Below are 26,244 nucleotides of genomic sequence, written 5' to 3'. Positions count from 1 at the left end.
GGAATTACAAAGACATTAAGAGATTGCGCAAAAGGCACTATTTCTGTTACAACATAGTTTCTAAGCTTGCAACTAAGAATTTGGAAACAGTTCAAAAGTAAGATGAATATTTTATGAAGTTGCACTTTGCATATCTTTCTTAGCAGTTCTACACCAATTTTTTTATTGCAGGATTTCCCCTAGGTGTTCTGAAATGTTGAGATTGTAGAGGATCTGGAATTACATCGTTTCAGTGATCCTTCTGACCAAAAAGTACTAATGGCACTTAAGCATGCTTTCAGATGTTTCTCTAAAGTAACAAGAAAGCTCATTACCAGTGCATTTTCTGTGACGTTAGTTACTCTTTCATATATATCACTTACGTCATGGGAGAAATTGCCATTTTGTGGCTATTTTATAATAAGGTATCTTCAGTGCAGAAAATCCTGTTAGGCTTGAAACTAATAAAAGTACACTCAGATCAATTGAAAGACGAAAACAAAGTAAGAAATAGAATGTGGTTAGAGCCTCAGTCTCTTCCTCTCCTGTTTGCAACCCCTTTTACTGTCTCTTAAGAACAAGTGAGAACAGATGTGAATGTGGCAGCAGCAAAGTGATGATTATTTTAGATGGGTAAAGGATAGATTGTATTTTGAATAAGATTTTTTTGAGGGGACTGGATATTTATGGGCCTCTGTCATTTATCTTGCTACCTTGCTGAAATCTGGGTGAATTTAGATATTAAAATGTAGGTACTCGTTAAATAGGATACTTTAGTTAATTCTTATATTTAAAGATATGGTGTCAACAACACATTTACATTTTGATATTGGAAAAGCTAAAAAGGTGAAAGATGGGGTAGGCAGGGGTGAAGAATTTGGATTTTCTTGCAGTGTTGATTTTAGAATCTACAAATATAACAGTGCTGAGAGATCTTTTCAAAGAAAGGATCATTTTGGACATTGCTCGGTTTTGTAGTCCTTATTTTTTATTTTTTATGTTTTTGAGATGGAATCTTGCTCTGTTGCTCAGGCTGGAGTGCAATGGCGTGATCTCAGCTCACTACAACCTCCACCTCCGGGTTCAAGCGATTCTTCTGCCTCAGCCTTCTGTAGTTGAGATTACAGTCTCCTGCCACTGCGCCTGGCTAATTTTGTATTTTCAGTAGAGACAGGGTTTCACTGTGTTGGCCAGGCTAGTCTCGAACTCCTGACTTCAAGTGATCTGCCTGCCTCGTGTAGTCCTTGTTTATGGAATAGAGAAATGAGTTGTTTAACCCATCTGATGGAGGTAGAACAGCTTTTTTATTTTTATTTTTTTTTTGAGTTGACTGTAGCCTTAGTATGCTTATTTCCTCTTCTGGAGATACAATTTAGATTATAGGAATATTTGCAAGTATTTTTCAGATTTTCTAAAATTTGTAATTACATAAGTAATTTGTTTTTCAGTTTTTCATGTCTCTTCTGATCTTGATTGCTTACCATTTATTGCGATTTTTATGTCATTATCACAGCTGTAATAATAATACTCTGCCTGCTGTATTGATAAACACTTAAGTGCCTGAGGTCTGGATCTTCAGTTTAACCCTGTTTCCACCGTGAACTTAACATTTCAGTAAAACTGTATTTTAGGACCTTAGAGTGTTGTACCTGATGTGCAACTGGTGAGAACTCAGGGCCCCAGAACAGAAGAGCCTTCATCCTTGGGGGCCATGGGGAGGAGCATGGGAGAGGGAGTGTCAAGAGGTAAAAGGGTTAGAATTCGCAGTGAGTAATGCAGGATTTGTGAGAGGGGCCACAGTTCCCAAAACCTCGAGATGGAAAGTTTGACCTAGGGGAAGTTTTGGATATCCCTCCATCCAGTGCTTTTCTTTTCTTTTCTTTTTTTCCTAACTGAATCTTTTTTTTTTTTTTTTTTTTTTTTTTTTTTTTTTAACTATACTTGAAGTTCTGAGATATATGTGCAGAACATGCAGGTTTGTTACATAGGTATACATGTGCCATGGTGGTTTCCTGCACCCGTCAGCCCGTCATCTGCATTAGGTATTTCTTCTAATGCTCTCCCTCCCCTAGCCCCCCACCCCTCAACAGGCCCCAGTATGTGATGTTCCCCACTCTGTGCCCGTATGTTCTCATTGTTCAACTCCCACTTATGAGTGAGAACATGCGGTGTTTGGTTTTCTGTTCCTGTGTTAATTTACTGAGAATGATAATTTCCAGCTTCATCCATGTCCCTGCAAAGGATATGAACTCAATCTTTTTTGTGGCTGCATAGTATTCCATGATGTATATGTGCCACATTTTCTTAATCCAGTCTATCATTGGTAGGCATTTGGGTTGGTTCCAAGTCTTCAGTATTGTGAATATTGCTGCAGTAAACATATATGTGCATGTGTCTTTATAGGAGAATGATTTATACTCCTTTGGGTATATAGTCAGTATGAGATTGCTGGGTCAAATGGTATTTCTGGTTCTAGATCTTTGAGGAATCACCACACTGTCTTCCACAATGGTTGAACTAATTTACACTCCCACCAACAGAGAAAAGCATTCTTATTTCTCCACATCCTCTTCAGCATCTGTTGTTTTCTGGCTCTTTAATTATCGCCATTCTAACTGGAGTAAGATGGTATCTCATTGTGGTTTTGATTTGCGTTTCTCTAATGACCAGTGATAATGAGCTTTTTTTCATGTTTTTGGCCGCATAGGTGTCTTCTTTTGAGAAGTGTCTCTTCATATCCATTGCCCACTTTTTGATGGAGTTGTTTTATTCTTGTAAATTTGTTTAAGTTCCTTGTAGATTCTGGATATTAGCCCTTTGTCAGATGGATAGATTGCAAAAATTTTCTCCTGTTCTGTAGGTTGCCTGTTCACTCTGATGATAGTTTCTTCTGCTGTGCAGAAGCTCTTTAGTTTAATTAGATCCCATTTGTCAATTTTGACTTTTGTTGCCATTGCTTTTGGTGTTTTAATCATGAAGTCTTTGCCCATGCCTGTGTCCTGAATGGTATTGCCTAGGTTTTCTTCTAGAGTTTTATGGTTTTAGGTCTTACGTCTTTAATCCATCTTGAGTTAATTTTTGTATAAGATGTAAGGAAGGGGTCCAGTTTCAGTTTTCTGCATATGGCTAACCAGTTGTCCCAACACCATTTATTAAATAGGGAATCCTTTCCCCATTGCTTGTTTTTGTCAGGTTTGTCAAATATCAGATGGTGGTAGATGTGTGGTGTTACTTCTGAGGCCTCTGTTGTGTTCCATTGGTCTGTGTATCTTTTGGTACCAGTACCATGTGTTTTTCAAACTGTTGGGATACCACCTGGGTTTGGGCCCTAGAGAGGACCGCTGGGAGGGGAGGGGAAAGTCAAAGGAGTGGGGCTTCTGCTCTATTCGATGTATACCCAGTGCGCAACTGCTTTCGAAAGCATCTATTTTATATGCTGGGATTACAGTTGAGAAATAGGTTCTGCTGTTAAGTAGAAAAAAAAGTAGTTTGAAGACCACTGAGTTGAAGACTTCTAATTAGATTAATAGGTGATAGCAGAAACCTCTTATTTTATAGGACAGGAAACTAAGGAACAAAAGACTTCTGAGAAGATGCTGCTGCTACCTACCAGTGGATCCCTGCTTTTCTGCCTCCTGTTTGTCTATAGTGCACATTGGCTCTGGAAATCCAGCAAGATTAAGGAATAGTAGTGATTTCCAGACTACTGATAAGAAAATAGGCAAAACTGTCCCTATCAAATTCAGTACATACTATATTTTAAGGATTAGGTGACTTGAATTCTAGAAGGTTTTGGTCAACCACAAAGGTTCAGATGCTCTTGCATTAGATAGGAGGAATAGATTGTAACTTCAAACAGTAAAAAATCAAACCAGGCTTTGCCTTTTTGATAATCTTTTGATATTTTTAGTATACTAAGTTAAAGGTAAAATGTGGAGTTGAAACCAAAATATGGGATTGGAAAATGAAAAATAGGCCAGCCATGGTGGCTCACGCCTGTAATCCCAGCACTTTGGGAGGCTGAGGCAGGCAGATCACTTGAGGTCGTGAGTTTAAGACTGGCCTAGTCAACATGGTGAAACCTTGTCTCTACTAAAAATACAAAAATTAGCCAGGTGTGGTGGTGCACACCTGTAATCACAGCTACTCAGGAGGCAGAGGCAGGAGAATAGCTTGAACCCAAGAGGCAGAGGTTGCAGAGTCGAGATCGTACCACTGCACTCCAGCTTAGGTGACAAAATGTGGCTCCGTCTCAAAAAGAAAAAAAAAAAGAAAAAAAGAAAAGAGAAAATGAAAATAGAATATTTATAGTCATTACCACGCAACCTGTTTTCCTTCATTTGATATACCAACTATTACCAACTATTTTGGGAGTAAACTGAGGGATTATATTTTATACTTTGATGTAGTTTGCTTTTAATATTTAGAATTTTTTAATTTTGTTCAAAGACTTGCTGAAACTGTTTTATTAACTGTGTACTTAATGTTGAGAGAAAGATTCTTTATGTTTAAAAAAAATTTATATGATTTCTGAATTGACTGGTGGTCTTATACCAGGATCCTGATCATTTGAGCTGAATTTGTTTGCTAGTTCTTAATCTATTTTCATTAGCTAAGCTGTTGTGAGAAAAGGCCCCATGGGAAGAACAAAATTAGTTTAATAATTTTGCTCATTCATCCATGTGCATGCGACGTGAGTGTTTTCGTTTCTGATGTTGCAATTGAACTGGATCAAAAGCAATTAATTTTCACATCCTCTGAGTAAGTCTGTGTCTCCTGTCACTCTGAAGTCTTTTTTATATATCTGTTTTCTCCTAGGTGAAGAATTTTAAATTGGAACAAGAGCAAGAAAAAAACAAAATCCTGTCAGAAGCACTGGAGACGCTGGCCACTGAACATCATGAATTAGAGCAGTCTCTGGTGAAAGGCTCTCCACCTGCCTGCAGCATCCTTAGCGAGGACGAGTTCTATGATGCGCTGTCAGGTAACTCTGGGATCCTTCCCTCTTCATTGTTGGTGATTTAAGAGTCCACCACCTAAATGAGCAGTGTCCCCTTGAGTCCACCACCTTAGAGCAGATGTCAACTTGAGTTTCCTGGAGTAAACAGATAGCTATGTATCAGTATAGCTCCCCAGATTTTTTGTGTGTCATGTTATTAAGGCTGGAGTCTGAAAGTTTGGAATGAAATTCATCACAGTCTGCCTATACTGAAGATGTATTCTAGGCTAGGGTTAGAATGCTGTTAAAACTGCCCACATTTGATTTGTTGTTTACTGGGTGACCATTTCCTAGTACCAGGCATTAGCACATATTGTAAGGAGAGACAGACAGACAGTTTCTGTCTTCAAAGAGGTCTTTATATAAAGCATACAGGTAACCAAGCACAAGTGCTTGGTGATAGCACAGTATGCTAAGTGCCACAGTAGAGGTGACACCACCATGTGTCTGGAGCAGAGAAGAGGAGGTGTTTAACTTTGTCTCAGAAACACACGCTAAAGCATGTCATAGCATTTCTGCAAGGAGCATAGACTCCAGAGCTTCTGTCAGTAGCCAGCTGTGTGACCTGGGGTATGTTCCATGACCCCTCTGTTCATGGTTTCCGCATATTTAAAATGGGATAATTATCGTGTCCATTTCAGCAGGTCGTGTGATGACTAAATGAGTTTCTCTGTTTAGATAGTGGTTAGAACAGTGCCTGGTGGTACTCAATGCTAAAAAATGGGGAATGCACGTGGAGATTTGAGGATGAGAGGAGGTACTGCTAAGTAGTTTTGACCTTTTTGGAACTTACTTTCACATTTTTTGAGGCAGGTATGGGTGGGAGAAGGGAAAGGAACATGGAAAGGGTGGTTGGAGATCAGTGGGGACTGAGAAAAATTAATTGTTGTATGGGAGAAAATGAAATGCATATATAATAGGTGAGCATTTACAGTTACTGAGTTTCACAACACTTGATCACAGGCACAAGAAATCTTGGTGTATTGGAAGTGAAGGATCAAATTCATAATAGGAAATGAAAGAGAGGAAGCATGGTAAGAGGTAGAGATGAGGACTGAAGATTAGGTTAAGGAAGTTAAAGAAAATGGTATAATACAGGACATGGAAAATGATGTTGGTAGAATGTAGATTGACGGGGAAGTGATTAATTGATTAAGACAAATAGGAACATTAATAGAGGTTTGCTAGAAGTAAAGGGAAGAAGTAATTTTCATAGCTAGATTTCGGAACAGTTGGACAAATAAGATTATAATGATGATGGGCTGTCAATTAAATACAATTAAATACGGGATTTGTGAACAGAGTGACTCGTGTTGGGAAGAGAAGGTAGGATGTGAGATCGATGGAATGAGTGACAAGGCAAGGGAAGTATTTTTAGCCTGTCTGAGGGAGGTCGGAGGGAGAATGAGTGATACTTAAGACTGCTGACATTTATTACACATCTACCCTGAGGCCAGTCCAGCGGTGCTTCCTCTATGGGGAGCATCCAAAAAGGAAAATTGCAAGAGGGATTCTAGGTTTAAATGCATAGAGCTTGGAATATAAAAGAGCCCAGATACTTCAGTTGCTCATCTAATATATTCTTTTTTAAAAGTAAAACTTTATGGCCAGGGGTAGTGGCTGAGCACCTGTAATCCTAGCACTTCGGGAGGCCGAGGTGGGAGGATCTCTTGAGCCCAGAAGTTCGAGACCAGCCTGGGCAACATGACGAAACCCTGTCTCTACTAAAAATACAAAAATTAGCCGTGTGTGGTGGTGCATGTGTGTAATCCCAGCTACTCAGTAGGCTGAGGTGAGAGGATCGCTTAAGCCCAGGAAGTAGAGGTTGCAGTGAGATGTAATCGTGCCATTGCACTCCAGCCTGGGGGCCACAGAATGAGACCCTGTCTCAAACAAACAAAAAAACCTTAAAAAAAATTTTTTTAAGAACCCCATGTTTGTTCTAAATAATTCAATATAGAAGCATGTGAGAACCCAGTGAAATTCTCTTCACCCCTTATCCCAATTAATCATGCACTCCTCTTCCTCAGAGGTTCTGATTAACAGCCGGATATACTCTCCTACAGACCTTTTTTGAGCATCACATATATATGTGTTTGTGTGTATGTAGATTTTTTTTTTTTAAGTCATGAATGGAAGGAGCAGTGTAATTGCCCTGGACTGGTTTTTTCCTGACAACTTGTCTTAGAAATCTTTCCTGTCAGTGTTATAAGCTCTAGCTCATTCTTTTTCAAGGTTGCATGAAAGTCCATGATATAATTATGCCACAGTTTCCTTCATCCTTCTCTTCTTGATAGACGTCTGGCAGCCACTGTCTTTCTGTTTCTCAGTAATATTTTAATAGTCATTTCCTCTGGGAGGAAGAGAGAAAAAGAACCATCGTCCCTAGATCACAATTGGCAAGTACATTTCATCTCAAGTGCCAGTTCAGATTGTTTTGCAGTATCTGCTGCTTTGTGGATTGCTGTGTTGAGAAGGATCCTGAGGCTCAGTCCGAGTGCCTGGGCCCAGCCACACATCCTGCCATAGCCATAGGAAATGGAGCGAGGGTCAGGTGCCAAGCATTTTCTCCTCCTTGCCTTCAATAGCACACCTGAGTTTTGTTACATTTGTATGAACATAGTAGCCCTTCTGTGGCTACTCCTACTATTTCCTACTAAAAATCTTGCAATAATTTGGTACAGTGTAGAAACTGCATTAAAATGAACCGAGTCAGATGCCCTGTCAAGTGCTGACCTGCTGTTGACCTAGCCACCCAATTCATTGAAATCATCAAAGCCACCATGTGGGAATGACTTCATCTTCCCGCCCTAGTCTGTACACACCAGCCTCCATCCCCATTTCTTCCTTCACTCTATTACAAGAGAACAAATGGTTTCCTCTTATTAAGGCCATCTGTTCCTCATTTGTTCTGATACCTGTCTCCTTGTGACTTCTCAAGGAGACTTTTGTTTAGTTATTGCTTCCTTCACCTACACTTTCAATATTGTATAACTTTAAATACTAACTTAAAATTCCTGTGTTAGTCTGCTATTGCTACTGCAATAGATCACCACAAACGTAGTGGCTTAGTAGATTATGCAAATATATTATGTTACAGTTTGGAGGTCAGAAGTTCCAACATCAAGGTGTCCGCAGGGCTGTGTTTCTTCTAAAGGCTCTAGGAGAGACTGTTTCCTTGCCTTTTCTAGCTTCTAGGGACCTGCCTGCATTCCTTGGGTCAAGGCCCCATCCTCCATCTGGAAACCTGGCAGTGGGATATCTTCCAGTCTCTCTCTGACTGCCTGTGACTCTGGCCCTGCTCCTTCCCTTTTATAAAGACCCGTGGCATTACATTGGACCTACTCAGATGATCCAGTATAATCTCCGCATCTCAATATACATAACTTAATCATATCTGCAGAGTCCCTTTTATTATGAAAGGTAACATATTCACAGGTTCCAGAGATGAGAACATGGACGTCTTGGGGAAGCCCTTGTCCTGACTGCCACAGTCCCCAAATTTATATCTCCAACCTTGATCTCTTGCTAGAGACGTATTCAGCTGTCAGCTTTATGTACAAAGAAACAAATGCTTGCTCTTCCTCCCAGATCCTATTTCTCCTTGAGTTGGCCTCATTTTTGTAAATGGCACCTCTTTCATCTACTAAAGCCAGAAACTAGGAGTGATTCGTGACATTCCTGTGAGACATAGAATCAAGGCCTGGCCATTCTGCCTTCAAATCATACCTTGAATTCATTTATGTTTCACTAATGGAGGGTAGTGGTTAAAAATATAGGTACTCAAGCTGAAGGCTCTTGCTAAGTTGAAGCTCTACCAATTCCCCTACCCTTGGGAAAGTTACTTCACTTTCCTATGCCTCATTTCTTCATCTGCAAATGGGTCATAGGATCATTGCAAAGAATTAACTAATACATATCTGTAGTGTACTTAAAACAGTGCCAGACACCCTAAGGGGCTGGCAGATGTTAGCTCTCGTTATCATCACCCGCATTGCACCTCCTTTTGTCTAGCCTCTTAACTCGTCTTAGTGCTCCCAGCCTTGGCCTGCTGAAGTTCATCATGTACACACCATCCATAGCGATCCTTTGTTGCCAATTATATCATCACATTCCTTCACCTAGAATTCTTCAGCGGTTTCTCATTGCACTGAAAATGAAACTCAGATGCCTTCACGGACCTCTAAGGCTCTCAACATGGTCCAGACCCTACTGCCTCTTCACGCTCATCTTGTCCCCTTGTTCCCTCCACTTACTGCACCGGTGCCTCCTCCAGGCCTCAGATGCAGTAGTGATGCCAGGCAGTTGAATGCACAGTTAGATAACAGCAAGGAAAAGTATACAAACCTCCACTTCATTTGAAGCTTAATTTTAACCCCTAAATCATGACAACAGATTAAATCAAGCCTATCCTGATATTGAGAAGGTATGAAAAAAAAAAAGATTTTTCAAGTTACTTTTCTTAAAAGATTTAAAAAATATTTTCACTAAATGTTTAATCTTTTACAAAGTTGTTAACTCGTGTTACTTTAAAATAAAGGGATAACTTCATTAGATCGAAAGTCCATGTGGTTTCCTGTTTCCCTTTCTCATATCCCTTTAAGCTTTTTCAGATAAGCAAGATCAATGGAAATCTACTCAGACAGTGGGTGAAGCAAGCCTTGATGCAGAGCCAGCAGTGTAGGATAAGAATTTTTCCAGCCCCCTGCGATCCCCCCTGGGATTGCTTGAGAAAATTATTTTTCCAGTATGCTCAGTGATGAAACATTTCATAAAGCTCCCTAAAGCACACAGATTTTTTTTTCCACAGTGTGATGAAATTCTGTTGTGTAAACTTATTTAAAAGGAGATACATTTAATGAAACACCACATTTTGTCCTCATTGTGTGTGGGTGTGGGAGTGGGTGTGTTTAAGGAATGAAGTGGTTATGTCAAGAGAAATTTCGGATATAGCTGTAAGGGAGCACTTCCTGGGAAAAGGGCTAGACATTCATGCACATTGAAACAAAAAGATTTCATGAGAAACCACTGTGGATAAACCATTCTGCAAATAAGGTTATAGAAATACTTTAAATTATTCTACTACAAAGACACATGCACATGTATGTTTATTGCGGCACTATTCACAATAGCAAAGACTTGGAATCAACCCAAATGTCCATCTGTGACAGACTGGATTAAGAAAATGTGGCACATATACACCATGGAATACTATGCAGCCATAAAAAAGGATGAGTTTGCGTCCTTTGTAGGGACATGGATGCAGCTGGAAACCATCATTCTTAGCAAACTATCACAAGAACAGAAAACCAAACACCGCATGTTCTCACTCATAGGTGGGAACTGAACAATGAGATCACTTGGACTCGGGAAGGGGAACATCACACACCGGGGCCTATCATGGGGAGGGGGGAGGGGGGAGGGATTGCATTGGGAGTTATACATGATATAAATGATGAATTGATGGGTGCTGACGAGTTGATGGGTGCAGCACACCAACATGGCACAAGTATACATATGTAACAAACCTGCACGTTATGCACATGTACCCTAGAACTTGAAGTATAATAAAAATAAATAATTTTAAAAAATTAAAAAAAAAAAGAAAGTGGTTCTTATGTATATATTTCTATCTTATCAGTGTTGCTTTTTCTTTATGCTTCTTTGTCTACCAAGGCTCTCAAATATGTCTTCTCCTGGTAGCCTTTCCTGACTCCTCCAGGCAGAATTACTTTCTTCTTTTGTGTTTCCTTCAGTTTATGCGTCTTTTATAGCCTCCTTGTGTTTTGTCTCTAAGATAATAGGACCCCGCAGAGGCTCACACCTGTAATTCCAGCACTTTGGGAGGCCAAGGCGGGTGGATCACTTGAGGTCAGGAGCTCGAGACCAGCCTGGCCAACATTGTGAAACCCTGTTTCTACTAAAAATACAAAATACTTGATCCAGGCATGGTGGCACATGCTTGTAATCCCAGCTACCTGGGAGGCTGAGGCAGGAGAATAGCTTGAACCTGGGAGGCAGAGGTTGCAGTGAGCCAAGATCATGCCATTGGACTCCATCCTGAGCAACATAGAGAGACTCTATCTCAGAAAGAGAGAGAGAGAGAGAGATAATAGGGACCATATCTGTTTACATCCCTGAAGTACGTAGCACAGAATCAGTTCTCTAAATGCTTGTCGAATGCAGGTTGTTGAAGAAATGTCATTGATGTTTCTGTCCTCCCTAAAAATATATTGGTATTCAATAATGAGCCTAAGATAATCAGGAACGCATGATCATTTTATGCATCTATATTCACCACTTTGGATTCTGTAGGGGAGAGTAGGGATGGGCAGCAAAGGAGGAAGGAGGGATGAGATAGTATTAATATTAGAAAATGACGTTTGTTCCCAAGGGGCTTACAATCAAGTTGGAGATAGGATACTTGCTACCAGTGAGGGGGCAGATGAAAAGTAGTTAAAGGAGAGAAAACTAAAGGTACACGATTTCAGGAATCTCTAATGATCTTCTAAGGAGTTGTTTTTTAAACACTTATTACTGGTTAAATAACTAATTTCATGGTGGTTGTTCTTTAATACTAGTCTGAGAGCAGTTTCACGGAAAATTCTGGCTCTTTGAATACTGTAAGTTCAGAACGCATTATTTTTCTTTGTGTTCATTTTCCTTTTTAGAAACATGTTGAGAGCAGTTGCTCCAGAAAGGCTTTCTTGCTAAGCTTTCCCCTTAATGCTATTTTGGTTGAAATGTGCATGAATAATGCATAAAATCCAATAGTGTAGATGGGCAAAACCAATAGATAGTTATATCATGAAATTGAAACCAGTTTTAGCATTTCTCAGCAGTCGTAAGAGTACATCTTTTAAATCTTGAACACTTGGAGGGCACCAGCCATATCTCATTCGTCTTTCCAAACTGCTTCTGCAACTTGCACTTTACCTGATGTGTGGTAGGTACTTAGTAAATGTTGACTTACTACATCGAAGTCACATGCAAATATTTTGTTTTCTAACTATGGATTGTTCTGCAACTGGCCTTTAGTTCTAGAATTGTTTTCTTTGTAGAGTTCATGCATAATGTGACCTTCCTAAAAATAGTGTTGAGAAACAAGACAAATTGGGAAGCTCTGGATTTGGTAGCCCAAAATAGATCCACGTAAGATTTCCAGTAGCCCACACACTATGGTTTGTGTAACTCCTCATCTTCAATTACATGTGCAGATTTTGCAAGTTGTAGAAAACAGTAGTAGATTTAATTGCTTGGGGACAAGCCGGTACTCTTAAGAAACTCTGTCACAAGCAATACCCTACCATTTGGCTAATTTTGACCTTGGACATCATTCAGAGAGGATCTGTCTAGAACGTCTCCGACTCTTGTTGCTTGCTGCCAAGAATCTGTTCCAAGCCTTTGTCACTTCCTTAGTAAATTATTGTAGCAGTATCTTGGCAGCCCCCTCTGGACTCATCCTGATTTTCGGTTTATGATTCACCTTAAATGTGTTAGGTTGTGTTTACTTTCTTTCTGTTCTTCATATTTACTGTGCTATTTCTAAGCTTATGCAGTTGTACCTCAAGGCTAAATAAAAATTTGGCACTGATATTTTCAGCTGTACCTTGGGTTGCTTTGGCCATTTTCAGAACATGCCCGGTACGTGGGAAACTAAACAATAAAGGTATTAAATTAAGCATGTGTGTGTTTCCTGGCTGTTTTCTGTTACCTTCAGTAACAGGAGGAAGGCTGACTTGGACGTTATCCACCGTTCTTCCCCGTCTTGCTGCTTTGTGTACTATTTGTTCTCAGGCTGGTTTCCAAAGGTCAGGATAAGAAAGTGCTTATCAGGATAACTTACAAGAATCGTTGGCGTGTTTATATTGTGAACTTTATGGCCTCTTCTTTAAGCCTTTTAATAGTAGGAAAAATTAACAAATCAAGTCTTGGAAAGTTCTCTCACTCACTTAAAGAAAAAGAGCATAACGGTCAGGATCTTCTTAATTCTAGAGTAAAGTTAAAGTCACCATAACCCAGTGATAGCCGTTCATTGGCTTCCATTCTATTTTGATGAGAAAGGAGACTGTGTTCATTCTGAATGTGTTTAAAATAATTCTGAGTTCTAACATGGACAGAACTTTAAAGATCTGAGAGCAGGTGCAGTGGCTCACACCTGTAATCCCAGCACTTTTGAGAGGCCAAAGTGGGTAGATCACTTGAGATCCGTAGTTCAAGACCAGCCTGGCCAACGTGGGGAAACCTCGTCTCTACTAAAATACAAAAATGCTGGGCGTGGTGGTGGGCGCCTGTAATCCCAGCTACTAGTGAGGCTGAGGCAGGAGAATTGCTTGAATCCAGGAGGCGGAGGTTGCAGTGAACTGAGATCACGCCATTGCACTCCAGACTGGGCGACAGAGCAAGACTCTGTTTCAAAACAAACGAACAGAAAGAACTTTAAAGATCTGGGCCATTGTAGATCTATCACATTAAAGCAAACTTTGTGGGATTTTAAATTTTAATTCTATTAATACTGCTGTTTTAATTGAGGAACTAATCAGGTAAATATTCTGTCCACCTTCAATGCTTCTGTAAACTAGAACATTTATCTTATAAAATATATGTTTTTCAAAGTGTTATTCTGACACTTCTTAATGTTTTTAAGAGACAGGGTCTCGCTCTGTTGCCCAGTCTCAAACTTCTGGGCTCAAATGATCCTCCACCTCAGCCTGCTGAACAGCTGTGACTACAGGTGCACACCACTGCACATGGCTTGATGGCTTCCCTATAAAATATAATCATCAACTGAGTCACCTGAACCCTTTTGAAACTAGATGAGAATAAACACACCCACAAATAAGTGCTTATCAAGTATTCCATTTCCCGTCATTACTCAGGGCTGCACAGATTTCCTAAGTGCTCATCAAAAGTTCAGTAAATAATGTAGGGCTATTTCATAAATCTTTTATGCTGTTTTTCAGGGGTCAGAAGTATCCTAAAATTTTTGAGTGGCTTTGCCTGTTATAGAAATGTATATGTTTGTTAAGGGGAAAATCAAAAGAATAAGACAGGCTGCCATTGTCTGAAATCTAGCTATGTATATTGTAAAAATACCTTCCTTCTGCTACATTAAAAAATACGGCTCTAGAAAAATTGACCAGTTTTCCTGGAAGTGAGGTAAGAGTTAACCAGACCAGAATATAGTTCATGGATCCAACATGACAGCTAGCTCATTGACTTTTAGTGACAGGTTTTTGTATGTTTGCCTGGTTTTTGTTTGTTTGTTTGTTGTTTTATTGTGGTAAGATATACATAACATAAACTTCCCAGCGTGACCGTTTTTGAGTGTACCATGCAGTGAGATTAAGTACCTTTACTTTCCTGTGCAACCATCACCACCATCTCTCTCCAGAACTTTTTTGTCATCCCAAACTGAAACTCCATCCCCATTAATTACCAACTCCCTATTCCTCCCTCCTCCCTCCGCTTTTTATCCTAAAAGCCCTGGTGTTGTGGCCTCACCCTCCTGCAAGAAAGCACTGCAACTAGCACATGGAAGGCAGGATGCACCTCTTCCATTGCTTCATGCTTTCTACTAAGGCATTAATATATTGCCCACTAACATTTTGATATTTATATGTGGGGGGAACATTGAAGAACCCAGAATTTTAAGATTGAATTATCGGTGGGGCATGGTGGTCCATGCCTGTAATCCCAGCACTTTGGGAGGCCGAGGTGGGCAGATCACCTGAGGTCAGGAGTTCAAGACCAGCCTGGGCAACATGGTGAAACCAGTCACTACTAAAAGTTCAAAAATTAGCTGGGCATGGTGGTACGTGCTTGTAGTCCTAGGTACGCGGGAGGCTGAGGCATGAGAATCGCTTGTGGGGGGGAGGCAGAGGTTGCAGTGAGCCGAGATTGTGCCACTGCACTCCAGGCTGGGCGACAGAGCAAGGCTTCGTCTCAAAAAAAACAAAACAAAACAAAACAAAAAAAGATTGAATTATCACTTCAGAGATACTGAGATGTAGCGCTGATTTGTTTTATAGGGAGACTTGAAAATAACTTCTGTGGATAGGCTTTGACTTTCATCAGCAACCTCCACAGCGGCTATGCCCTCTTTAGTATTGAGCTAAACATGTTTAAACTTAAGTATCTGTAGATCTGCGAGTCTCCACATGAAACGATGCCATACTAGCGACAGATTGGTGTGACCAAGGCTTTAAAGGTATGATCTCTCAAGAATGGTTCTCCGTTACTGACAGAGTAAGCCCAAACTATTTCACACTATTTACATTCCACATTTCTCTCTTCATTGCACTAGAAATCGCTGAGCTTTGGCTTTTAAGCAACTAGTTAGTTTTTATTTCACAGGCACTGTAAATCATGTAATTGTTGTTTACTTCTTTGCCTTTGAAACAAGAAAGTTCAGAGTTGATGATTTCTCTCTAGTGAGTATACAGAACCTCATGACATGTTTTGGGAGACTACCTCAGCCCTAGCTTCATTTTATATTTCTTCCCACTACTTGCTTTTTTTTTTTTTTTTGGAGACAGATTCTCGCTGTCTCACCCAGGTTGGAGTACAGTGGTTCAATCTCAGCTCACTGCAACCTCCACCTCCTGGGTTGAAGCAATTCTTCCTGCCTCAGCCTCCCAAGTAACTGGGATTGCAGGTGAGTGCCGCCATACCCAGCTAGTTTTTGTATTTTTGGTAGAGATGGGGTTTCATCATGTTGGCCTGTCTGGTCTCGAACTCCTGACCTCAAGTGATCCAACCTCCTCAGCCTCCCCAAGTGCTGGGATTACAGGTGTGAGCCACCACGTCTGGCCTGCGTTGGATTTTTATCCTATATAGTCAGCTTTAAGACAGACTCACAGTCTCATGTCCGCCCATTCTGTGCCTTCCACTGCCATCTCACTGCACACTGCATTCCTCGCTGTGTTGGCCATGGTGTTCTTACTGCTTGGGACGGCTCCTGTATTGTAACTGTCCTCATCCCCACTCTTACTCCTTGTCAGCGAACTCAGCACAATCATCAGCCACAGTTCTTTCCTGATACAACATTCTCCACTCTTTAAGTTGACTGATGCCTCCTTTGTGGCCCACGGCCCCCATGCAGACTCCTAGAGAAATCTACTGAACTCGTTTGTTCACGCAACAGTTCCCCGCTGCCGGGCCATGCTCAGGGACCAGATCTTATGCTTCCTTCACTTCACAGGCCTTGCATGATACAAGGAAGGGAGGAATGAGTTCAGCAGCATCAGATGTGGTGGATGAGTCACAATAAGAGTTGAAAAATGACCATTGGACTTTGCAATGTGGAAGTAATGGGTGACTTTTCTCAGAACCCTTCAGGGGAAGGGTGGGGATAGCCTGACTATATTATAGCAAGAGGTTTGAGGGCAAGGTATAGAGGAGTAAGGAGGGGGATCGGGGGAGGGGGAAGAAAGAGGTGGAAGCACAGGGAGACAGGGAGAAGAGTGAGGACAAAGAGGGGGTGCGGAACGGGTGAGTGAGGGGCTGCTAATCACAGGACAGGGGTCTGCACCGTCATCTGTTGGAGCATCCCTAGGGGTCAGGGCAGTGGTCCCACGCAGAGGTTCTCAGTGTGACTGATGAGTTTGTGGGTCGTAGATTTTAAGCCTGTGTAGTCACTGAGTTGAAATCTTGTTCTGTGAAGTCCGTCTTTGCTTCATAGAAGCTCTTACTGTTTCTTGTGTAATGTTTATGTCTGCTTTTGCTAAAAGAATTATTTTTAGGTGGGCACATCCCTGCCTTATGATTGATGTCTCTTAAATTGCAAACACACTATCCTGTGCATAAATGCTTTTGAGGTATTTTGCTTCGTTGCTTTCTGATTGTCATGATTTCTAAATCATAAACTAATAGTGCATCTTAAATAATACCAGTACAGACGAAATTTTGACTTTTTACATTTTTTTTTTTACATTTTTTATTTTTCTCAAGCGAAACAAACTTCAAAATGTTGGAGTGGAACCACACTCACCCCTCACCCCACCACCCCAAGACAGCTGTTATCATCCCTGATGTAGGTCTTGTTCCTGCTGCCTCCTGGAGCTCCTCTCTCACCTCTGCCCGAGCACCAATTCCACTGTTTCAAAATTTGCCGTTGTGCCATCTCTCCTTTGCAGCCTTTCCTGACAGCCCTGTGCCTACTCCAGAAAGCTGACTGATCTCTTTCCATACGTGCCCTCAACAAACTTCTGTCACTGTATTGCTCCCATTTTTTCAGACATCTGCTTACCTGAACCAGACTGGCCTTTCTTCAATGCAGAGAAATTATTTCTTTGCTTGTATTTTAGAGTTGCAAAGCATTATCCTGGGTTTTTTTGTCTTAGCATTATGTATGTTAAAAACAATCTTCTGTTTCATTAAGTTGTTCTTGTAAACATAATGTTAACAACTTATTTCATCTGACAGGCAGCTGTCCCCCTCTTATCAACTGTTTAGGTTGTCTTTAAGTTTTTTCCATTGGTAGTTTGTTTCCTTCTGCCAGAATTGACAATGAAAAATAAATGTCTCTTTAAATGTATTATTAAAATACTCCATTTCTGGCCAGGTGCAGTGGCTCATGCCTGTAATCCCATTATTTTGGGAGGCTGAGGTGGGCAGATCACCTGAGGTTAGGAGTTTGAGACCAGCCTGGCCAACATGGTGAAACCCCATCTTTACTAAAAATACAAAAAATTAGCTGAGCATGGTGGCACACGCCTATAGTCCCAGCTACTCGGGAGGTTGCGGCAGGAGAATTGCTTGAACTTGGGAGGCAGAGGTTGCAGTGAGCCGAGATTGCACCACTGCACTCCAGCGTGGGCGACACAGTGAGACTCCATCTCAAAAAAAAAAAAAAATCTGTTTCTTTGTTATAAGGCATAGGACAGAACAAAACTATATTTTCAGAAATTTTACTAAAGTTATATTTATAGAAAACAAAACTTTCCCAACATTAAAAGCCTTTCTGCAGATAACTTGGATCATTCATAGGGTCCAGCGTTGAGAGTTCAAGGTGCACGATCTAACCTGCACCTGGGCTGGTCCGACTGTCGTTCTCCGGAGTCAGCCTGATGTAACAGTAAGGTTCTGTGATTTTTGCTGAATTACGTCATGCAGTAGTGGGGAAAGAAAGCACTAAATGTTTTTATTTCCTGACCAGTTTAGCTGTAATACAGATTTAGCAGATTGTTGATAAATTTGTTGGAATAGGAAGTTTGCTGGACTGTGTATCAGAGCCTTTCCTAAAACTGAGGATGAGGGAATGGCTTGTCCTCTGCTTAAGATGGGAAGTTGGAGGTCATCGTGAATTTCCATTTTAATAAACAACTCAGGCACCATTTAAAGTCTGACGGAGACAGAGTGACTGCTGTTTTGAGCCAAAATACATAAAACATTAAACAAGGAGTCAGAAAACCTGGGTTCAAATCTTGCCTTGCCCACTCACAAGCCATGACAGACCGTTAGTACACTTGTTAATAATCGCATTGTCCCGCCTCACCTCCACTAAAGCATCCTTGTAATGCTCAAAAGAGATGAAGAATGTGAAGGTGCAAAAATGCATTGTCTTCTTCCCAAACTGGCAGAAGGCACCACTCTGAATATATAGCCAACTGGAAATGTGACTTTTCCATCCTAAGAATGCCTGCCTGACAATTAATATAGGGATGCTTCAGGCTTTGTCCTTGAGAATTTAAATATTATCATCCTGGAAAAAGTATTTTTAAAAGTATTTTATTTATTTTTGTATAGAGACAGGATCTCACTCTGCCCAGGCTGGAGTGCAGTGGTGGGATCATAGGTTACTGCAGTCTCAACTCCTGTCCTCAAGCGATCTTCCTGCCTCAGCCTCCCCAGTAGCTGGGACTACAGGTGCACACCACCATACCTGGCTGTTATTTTTTTTGTTTGTTTTTACACTTTTTGTAGAGATGAGGTCTTGCCATCTTGCCCAGGCTGGTCTTGAACTCCTGTCCTCAGTCAGTCCTCCCACCCCAGCCTCCCATAGTGCTGGCATTACAGGTGTGAGCCACTGACCCAACCTTTTTAAAGTATTTTAAAATTACTTTGCTTGTATGTCTACAGTATTGGATGTAATTTATACTTCTCATAAGGACACGAGCTACTACAGTTTTTACATTATACATGAGTTTTAAAAATTAAAATTTTTTTGGAAGTTATACTTAAGATGCTTTGTGAGGGAAGAAAGAGGTGGAAATTTTGGGGGCAACCACTGAATATGTTTTCATAAAGAACCGGATAATCTTTGGAGATGTTTTTACTATGTAAGGTGTGTTTACTTGTAAGCTTATGTAAGTGTACATCTGTTTGATAAATCCACTTCAGCCTTATATTGGGTGGAGGTTCTGTGAAATCCCTGAGGAGGCAGTTAACGGCTGGATTGTTGAGGGACAAAGTAGGCTGCTTAGGTTTCAAAGCCTTGAGGCATGAAGGGAGGGATCCATTGTTACCAAAGCCTCACACCCAAGTTCAATTCATTAACTATGAACCTGCTCTGCCGCAGATTCCGAGTCCGAACGGTCCCTGAGTAGACTGGAAGCGGTGACAGCACACTCCTTTGAAGAGGAAGGAGAGCATTTGGGCAGTAGAAGACACAGAATGTCCGAAGAAAAAGACTGTGGTGGCGGAGATGCTCTCTCCAATGGCATCAAGAAACATAGGTAGGATTGCCTCTGACAGTTGTCACTGCCGCCTTTTTACGATAAAGTACATTTGGATTCATAAAGAAATGTATGCCCTGTCTTCATTTATCCCCATGTAGGGGATTTGTATTGCTATATCACCTCAAAGAAAGCATTTAACTTGCATACTTTTTCCTCTATCCATTTAAGAGAATCATCTATTATTGTAGGAACAGAGCACAAAACTTGGGTTTAGCGACCATGTTCTTAGAGGGGCATACAAATCCTTTAGTTGGTGATTTAGAAAGGTTATTCAGAACTACCTGTTGAAACTGATCCTATGCGCCCTTTCTCATCATACATCTTTTATGACTCTGCCTTCCATTGCTATTTTAGTTTCTGGTCATTTGATCTTCTAGTTGGTTTTATTAAGAATGAGTGGCGATGTTGCCAGCCTATTGATGCAGTTTAGTTAAATTTAAACAAAGACATTTATTAAGACCCAGGACTTGCTGAACATACCTGTTTTATACTGTCTAACAACATTAGTATGTTTTTATCCCCTTGATAGCTTAGTCCTAGAGATTGTCCCAAATTAATGAGACGTAATAGATACCCACAGTTCTCTGATTTCAGTCGAAGTTCACAGAGACAGTGGTGTATATGTGTGCTAGTGTTCATATAGTAAAATATTTTATAAAATGATCAGTGAAGGATGTATCCTATTGTCATTGTAAAAATTATTTTTTGGGTAAAGAGTTATTAATGGTAATTTCTGGAAAATCGTTTTTTGTTTAATATTTGTAGGTTGTGTAACTCTGATTCCAATTCTATACCATGATTCTGGCCACAACTGATTTTGACTATTGTTCTAGGAGAAAAACGCATGCGTCACTTCACTGGCCTGTGTATGTTTTCGCTTTGTTAACCAAATGTCTCAGTTTGTATTCATTTTTAAAAGATCAGTGAGTTTTAGGTAACCAACTAGATCAAAACACAGTTTTCTTTCGTTGGGTTAGAGGTTGTCCTCTAAAACATGCTTATAATCGCAAATTCTGTGTCCAGCAATGACTGTCTTTCTTGATTCCCTCTATAGTTACTATCAGTTTCTTTGGATTTCAAAATTCTATTTAAGACATGAGATACTTACCAGTAAACGTGGCAGACCTACCAATCTCTAAAGAGAAGACAGTCTTTAACTATTTAACACATACACCATGCCAGTCTGGTGAGAACACAGGTGAAATCTTTGGAAAGTTCAAAGAAGCATGCAGATATTCAGTATTATTAATATCAGAAAAAGCATTGTGCTTAGATGCTGTCCTCTGCTGTAGCTACAGGGAGTTTCTTTATTGCTTGTCAGGGCCCAGTAGTTCTTTTGTATGTGTGCTATAATCATGACAGTAGTTATTTTGCATTTGACAGAATTATATTATACCATATTCATATATTCCGTGTTCTAAAGTCAAACTCAGAATGGTGCAAATATGAAAGTTAAGATGAGATTAAACTTTCAAAAACAAATGCAATCAGGACAGGTCACTAAGGAAGAAGACAAAGAAATACAAGTAGGTGACCTAACCAGAAAAGTGTAACTGATAACTGAGATGCAACTTATTAAACCTATAAATGTAATATGACGTTCTTCAGTTAATTCAAAGTGAAAGAGGAAAACTTAGGAAATTGTCAGCAGTGTAATATGTGGGAAAACATAATTTCCTGTTTTTAAAAAGTAGCTTCCATAGGAGATTTTTAAAACCTTTTTTCTTAAAGTTCTTCCCTAATCAAATAAATAGAGCCTATGCTACAGATAATTTAAAAGTTTAATTTTAGAATAGGAAGCAAGAGTATTCAGTGCTATCAAATCCCTCTTGCCTGCACCCTACATTGCATAATAAATAATCTGTGATTATAATAGACAGTTTTTATATTGATAGCAAGAATAATTTGTATTCATAGTAGTTTGGGTTATGTTTTAGACAAACAGGCATATGTTGCTACATGACCTGGGGGATCAGCCCGAAGTGACTAAAAAATGTATTTGAAGTCTTGTGTTTTATCTTTAAAATTCATATGAAAATTGTATTTGACCTTGTCTTAGATTTCTGTTTTCCTTACTGTTAAAAAAATAATTTTCTTACTATTTATTTGACATTTCTATAGAAACCTTGCATTTCTCCCTCACCCCATACCACCAGTAGTACCCTCTGGGAAATACATAAATTTAGGGAGACATGGGATACATATGGATTGTAAACTATTTTTTAAAGAGAGACAATGTGTGTTTTTTTAAATGAGAGAAGAGAATATTATAAATTGTAGTTCACATAGAAAGTATTAAATCCCAGCTTAACTTTTGCTTATAAAATAGAACAAGCATTTTCAACCATTATTTTCTTTTTTAGCCATAGAACCATTTGTGCAACAGAAGTTTAATGTGGAAGCTGTTAAAATCTCACCACCTTCATTTCTGTGGTACTTTTTTCCAGAAAATATCTAGTTGCTTTGTGGAAAATTAGCTGACACCGTGCTGTAGTCAGATTTATATTTACAGAGTTTATTGCCATCTTGGCCACATGCCATGGAGCAATTCTCAGTGATTGGGGCTAATTTATTATGTTTATTTTGAACTCTAAGCTTCTCACTTGTTAGCAGTAATACCCAACTTATTATATTTGGTAAAGATACTGATATTTACTTCAACCTTGCTGCCAGATACAGTGTAAATGATAATAACAAAAAGCAAATTAGTCAGAATCTGAAAATGTCGGATCCATGTTATGATTCTGTAAACGTTATTCATTATATTAACATGAATAGATTAAAGGAGTAAACCATATGGTCAACCTAATAGATTTTAAACATTTCAACAAAATTAAACAGTTATTCAAAATGATCAATACATACATTAGCAAATCACAAATACAAGAAAACTTAATCTGGTTCAAACTTAAACTACTTGATAATAGCATATTAAAACAGTTCTTATCAGGAATAAGATGCCTGCTCTCATCTTTTTTATTCAGTATTATTTGGAGACCACACCCAGACACATACACATAAAACTTAGAAATAAAAAATAGGATGACATCGTCTCCATAGAAAACTTGTGGAAGTTATTAGAGTAAGAAAGTTTGGCTAGGCTGCTGTATATAAATCAGCCAATTACATTTCCGTGGACCATCAACAGACAGAAACTACACTTAAAAGAGGGAGAATATATTTACGGTAGCTTTAAAAAAAGCCACATACCTAGGAATAAGTCTTGGGGAAAAAAAGAATGTAATAAAACTTTCTGAAAGAGATAAAACTTATTGAAAAGGAAAATTCATTGTCCTGGTATATGTAATACAGCTATAGCATAGCAGATCAGCGACGGAAAGAATAGATGGTTAGGTAAATTGTGCTTGGATAATCATTTAATATGGAAGAAAAAAATGGATCTCTATTTCATAAACGTAAATACAGATTCTAGATGAATCAAATACTTAAATGTGGAAGTCCAAAACTTAAATATTTTAGAAGAAAACGTAAAATACCTTTACAAGTTTGAGATAGGGAAGGATTTTTTACAACAGAAATATGATAGGGACTTTTTTTCATCTGATTCTAATTATTTGCACTTGATTAGCTTGAATAAAGCCTTCTGTAGTAAATGTGGCTAAGAACCTGAGAGGTTTATTTTGTTGAGATGGTAGATTAGGACCCCAGGTGATTGCTTAGTTGATTCACCCTTCTGATTGCTTTAGATTTTAGTTCCTAGCCACAGGGAAGGGAAGTGTAATATAACAGTTGTCACTGCACACAAATCATTTACACAAGGAATTCAAAGATGAATTGAAGGTAAACAAAGAGGCTGAAAAATGTAAGCTAAGAAAATACCTTCCAGGAAGTAAGATTATGTTGAGAAAATATTGTTAGTGGTAAATAAAAATTATTTAACATGAAAACATTTAATCACTAGAATAAAACCACCTTGGTTTTAAAAAACTCATTCCCTGGGACAGGCACGGTGGCTCATGCCTGTAATCCCAGTACTTTGAGAGGCTGAGGTGGGTGGATCACTTGAGGCCAAGAGTTTGAGACCAGCCTGGCCAATGTGGCGAAACCCCGTTTCTACTACAAGTATAAAAATTAGCTGAGCGTGGTGGCACACGCCTGTAGTCCCAGCTTCTCAGGAGGCTGAGGTTGCAGTGAGCCAAGATCATGCCATTGTACACCAGCCTGGGTGACAAAGCGAGACTCTGTCTGAAAAAAAACCAAACCTAAACAAAATCTCACTTCCTTTAGATGTTCTGGGCTCAGACTTCATTAGATCAGAGAATAGAGTTAGTAGCAAGTCACCCCACCCAGAGATCCTCTGGTGCCCTGGGTAGAAAAACATCCTTGTCTATCAGGAAATATTTGGGGTAATTCCTCATCATGTAGTGACCAGGAGCACTTAAGCTACACTTTTGATTTTCAGAGAACCCAGGAACAGTAAGAGAAAGAGCAAGAGCCCTGCTCAGAATGAGCCAGATTTGTGGTGAGGGCTGGGGGCTGGAGGGAACAGTAGTTCTCAGAACAATGGGAGCCTGTGCTTTCCTTTTATCTCCCGACTCCCTGCCTAGAGTACTTGTCCTGGAAAGTAGAGGGGTTGCAATAAAAAGAATGAGTAGCATCACTAGAAGCACAAGCAGCTCTGCTATGGGGCCCACCTCTTTCACAAGCTGGACACAAGCCTATCTCAGCTCTCCCAAGAGAGAAAAGAGAACTAGGGACCAAGGAGCAGGCAATGAGAAGCTTGCAGAGGAATAGTAAAGGAAGAGGATGCTTGGTACTCTAAAAGGCATGGAGGTCAGACGAGGGCACCACTGTGCCGTGGTGTAGGCGGACTGTTGGCAGTCCTGCCTTGGCAGGTGTCTGTCATCAGAGGCTAGTGGAGACTGGACAGCTGGAACAGATTGGCAAGTTGAATGGCAGCAGCTGAAGCAGAGGACTAAAAACCAGCAGACCACTCTCATTACATGTGACATCCATCTCTCCCACAAAAGTGCTTTTGGAGACGTAACAAATGAGAGGGAGTGCCAGCCTGGCAGGAGGAGACTAGAGTGGTTATCCAGCAAACAGGGCTCCAATTTGAAAACCTCATCCAGGACTAACAAGCTGCTAGGCCATGGGGTCACTTCAAGTGTGTTAGGAAGAAGCAACAAGGCAGCGTGAGTCTAGATCCATGAGAATTACCTTCACAAAGCCAACTTGAGTTGCCCAGCTTATTGCCAGGAACTACTCTGGGAAAACTGTGAGGCATCTTTCCTCAGAACGTTCACCTCATCCTGCCCTAGTGTAAAGAGCAGATACGAGTTGCTCTTTTGGAGACGGGCTGAGACTCTTTAAAACACAGTTGGAAAACCCCGAAGTTGCTTCCACTTCTAGCATTTTCTAAGCAAATGATGGTGAGACATATTTTCAGCAGACTCCAAGCGCTTGTTCTCATCTACTCTCGATGAGTGACTATTGTGGGTGAATGAGAGCAGTTCTCTAGGGCAGCCATAATCTGTAAGGCTATGCTTAAATCAACCAACGAGCAAAGAGCTAAGAAACTTATGTATGAAGATAAATAAAAAATATTTTCAGGTGAAAAATCCCATTTCTAAAACTTTTTATTATGGAAATTTTCAAACATGCCTACAAGTAGAATAATATAATGAACCCTTGATTCCCATCGTTCAGCCTCAACATTTACCATCTGCCCAACTTGGTTTCATCTATAAACCACCACATCAATGTTTCGGTTTATTTTTGCTTGTTGTGAGACAGGGTCTCACCCCATTGCCCAGGCTTTAGTGCAGTGGTGTGATTATAGCTTACTGCAGCCTCAGCCCCCTTGGGTCTCAGGTGATCCTCCCACCTCAGCCTCTTGAGTAGCTGTGACTTCAGGCATCACTAGCATGCCTGGCTAATTAATTTTTTTTTTTTCAGAGATGGGGTCTTGCTATGTTACCCAGGCTGGTCTTGAACCCCCAGCCTCAAGAGATTCTCCCACCTTGACTTCCCAAAGTGCTGGGATTACAGGCATGAGCCACTGTTCTCGGCCTCCTGTAATTTTAAAGCAAATCCAAGCTATACCATTTTATCTTTATTTTTTTAAGAACATAGCTTTTTAACAAAAATTGCGTATTTGTGGTGTACGACATGGTGTTTTGAAATATGTATGCTGCACATTTTGTAATGGATGAATTGAGCTAATATATGCATACCTCACATGCTTATTTTTTGTGGTGAGAACACTTTAATCTCTACTCCCTTTAGTGATTTTCAAGTATATAATACATTGTTAGTAACTATAGTCACCATGTTGGGCCAGACACGGTGGCGTGGCTCACGCCTGTAATCCCAGCACTTTGGGAGACCAAGGTGGGTGGATCACCTGAGGTCAGGAGTTCGATACCAGCCTGGCCAACATAGTGAAACCCCCATCTCTACCAAAAAATACAAAAATTAGCCAGGCGTGGTAGCGCATGCCTGTAATCCCAGGTACTTAGGAGGCTGAGGCAAGAGAATCTCTTGAACCCGGGAGGCAGAGGTTGCAGTGAGCCAAAAGCACCCCACTGCACTCTAGCCTGGGTGACAGAGCAAGACTCCGTC

The 26,244-nt window shown here is 40.2% G+C and overlaps 1 protein-coding gene across 3 annotated transcripts in view; it reads left to right on the top strand.

Annotated features, from left to right (window-relative positions):
- Window positions 1-26,244, top strand: part of OSBPL1A (oxysterol binding protein like 1A) — a 240,516-nt gene that overhangs the window by 156,348 nt on the left and 57,924 nt on the right. For all 3 annotated transcript variants that reach the window (XM_017884011.1, XM_017884012.1, XM_017884013.1), the window contains 2 exons: window positions 4,798-4,963; window positions 19,500-19,656. In XM_017884011.1, the coding sequence (XP_017739500.1) occupies window positions 4,798-4,963; window positions 19,500-19,656 (323 nt within the window). The remainder of the gene's footprint in view (window positions 1-4,797; window positions 4,964-19,499; window positions 19,657-26,244) is intronic.

The sequence above is a fragment of the Rhinopithecus bieti genome, unplaced genomic scaffold (genome assembly GCF_001698545.2).
Source record: "Rhinopithecus bieti isolate Rb0 unplaced genomic scaffold, ASM169854v2 scaffold_13577, whole genome shotgun sequence".
Taxonomy (NCBI): domain Eukaryota; kingdom Metazoa; phylum Chordata; class Mammalia; order Primates; family Cercopithecidae; genus Rhinopithecus; species Rhinopithecus bieti.
Note: the sequence above shows the minus strand (reverse complement) of the source record. Positions and strands in the feature narration are given on the sequence as shown.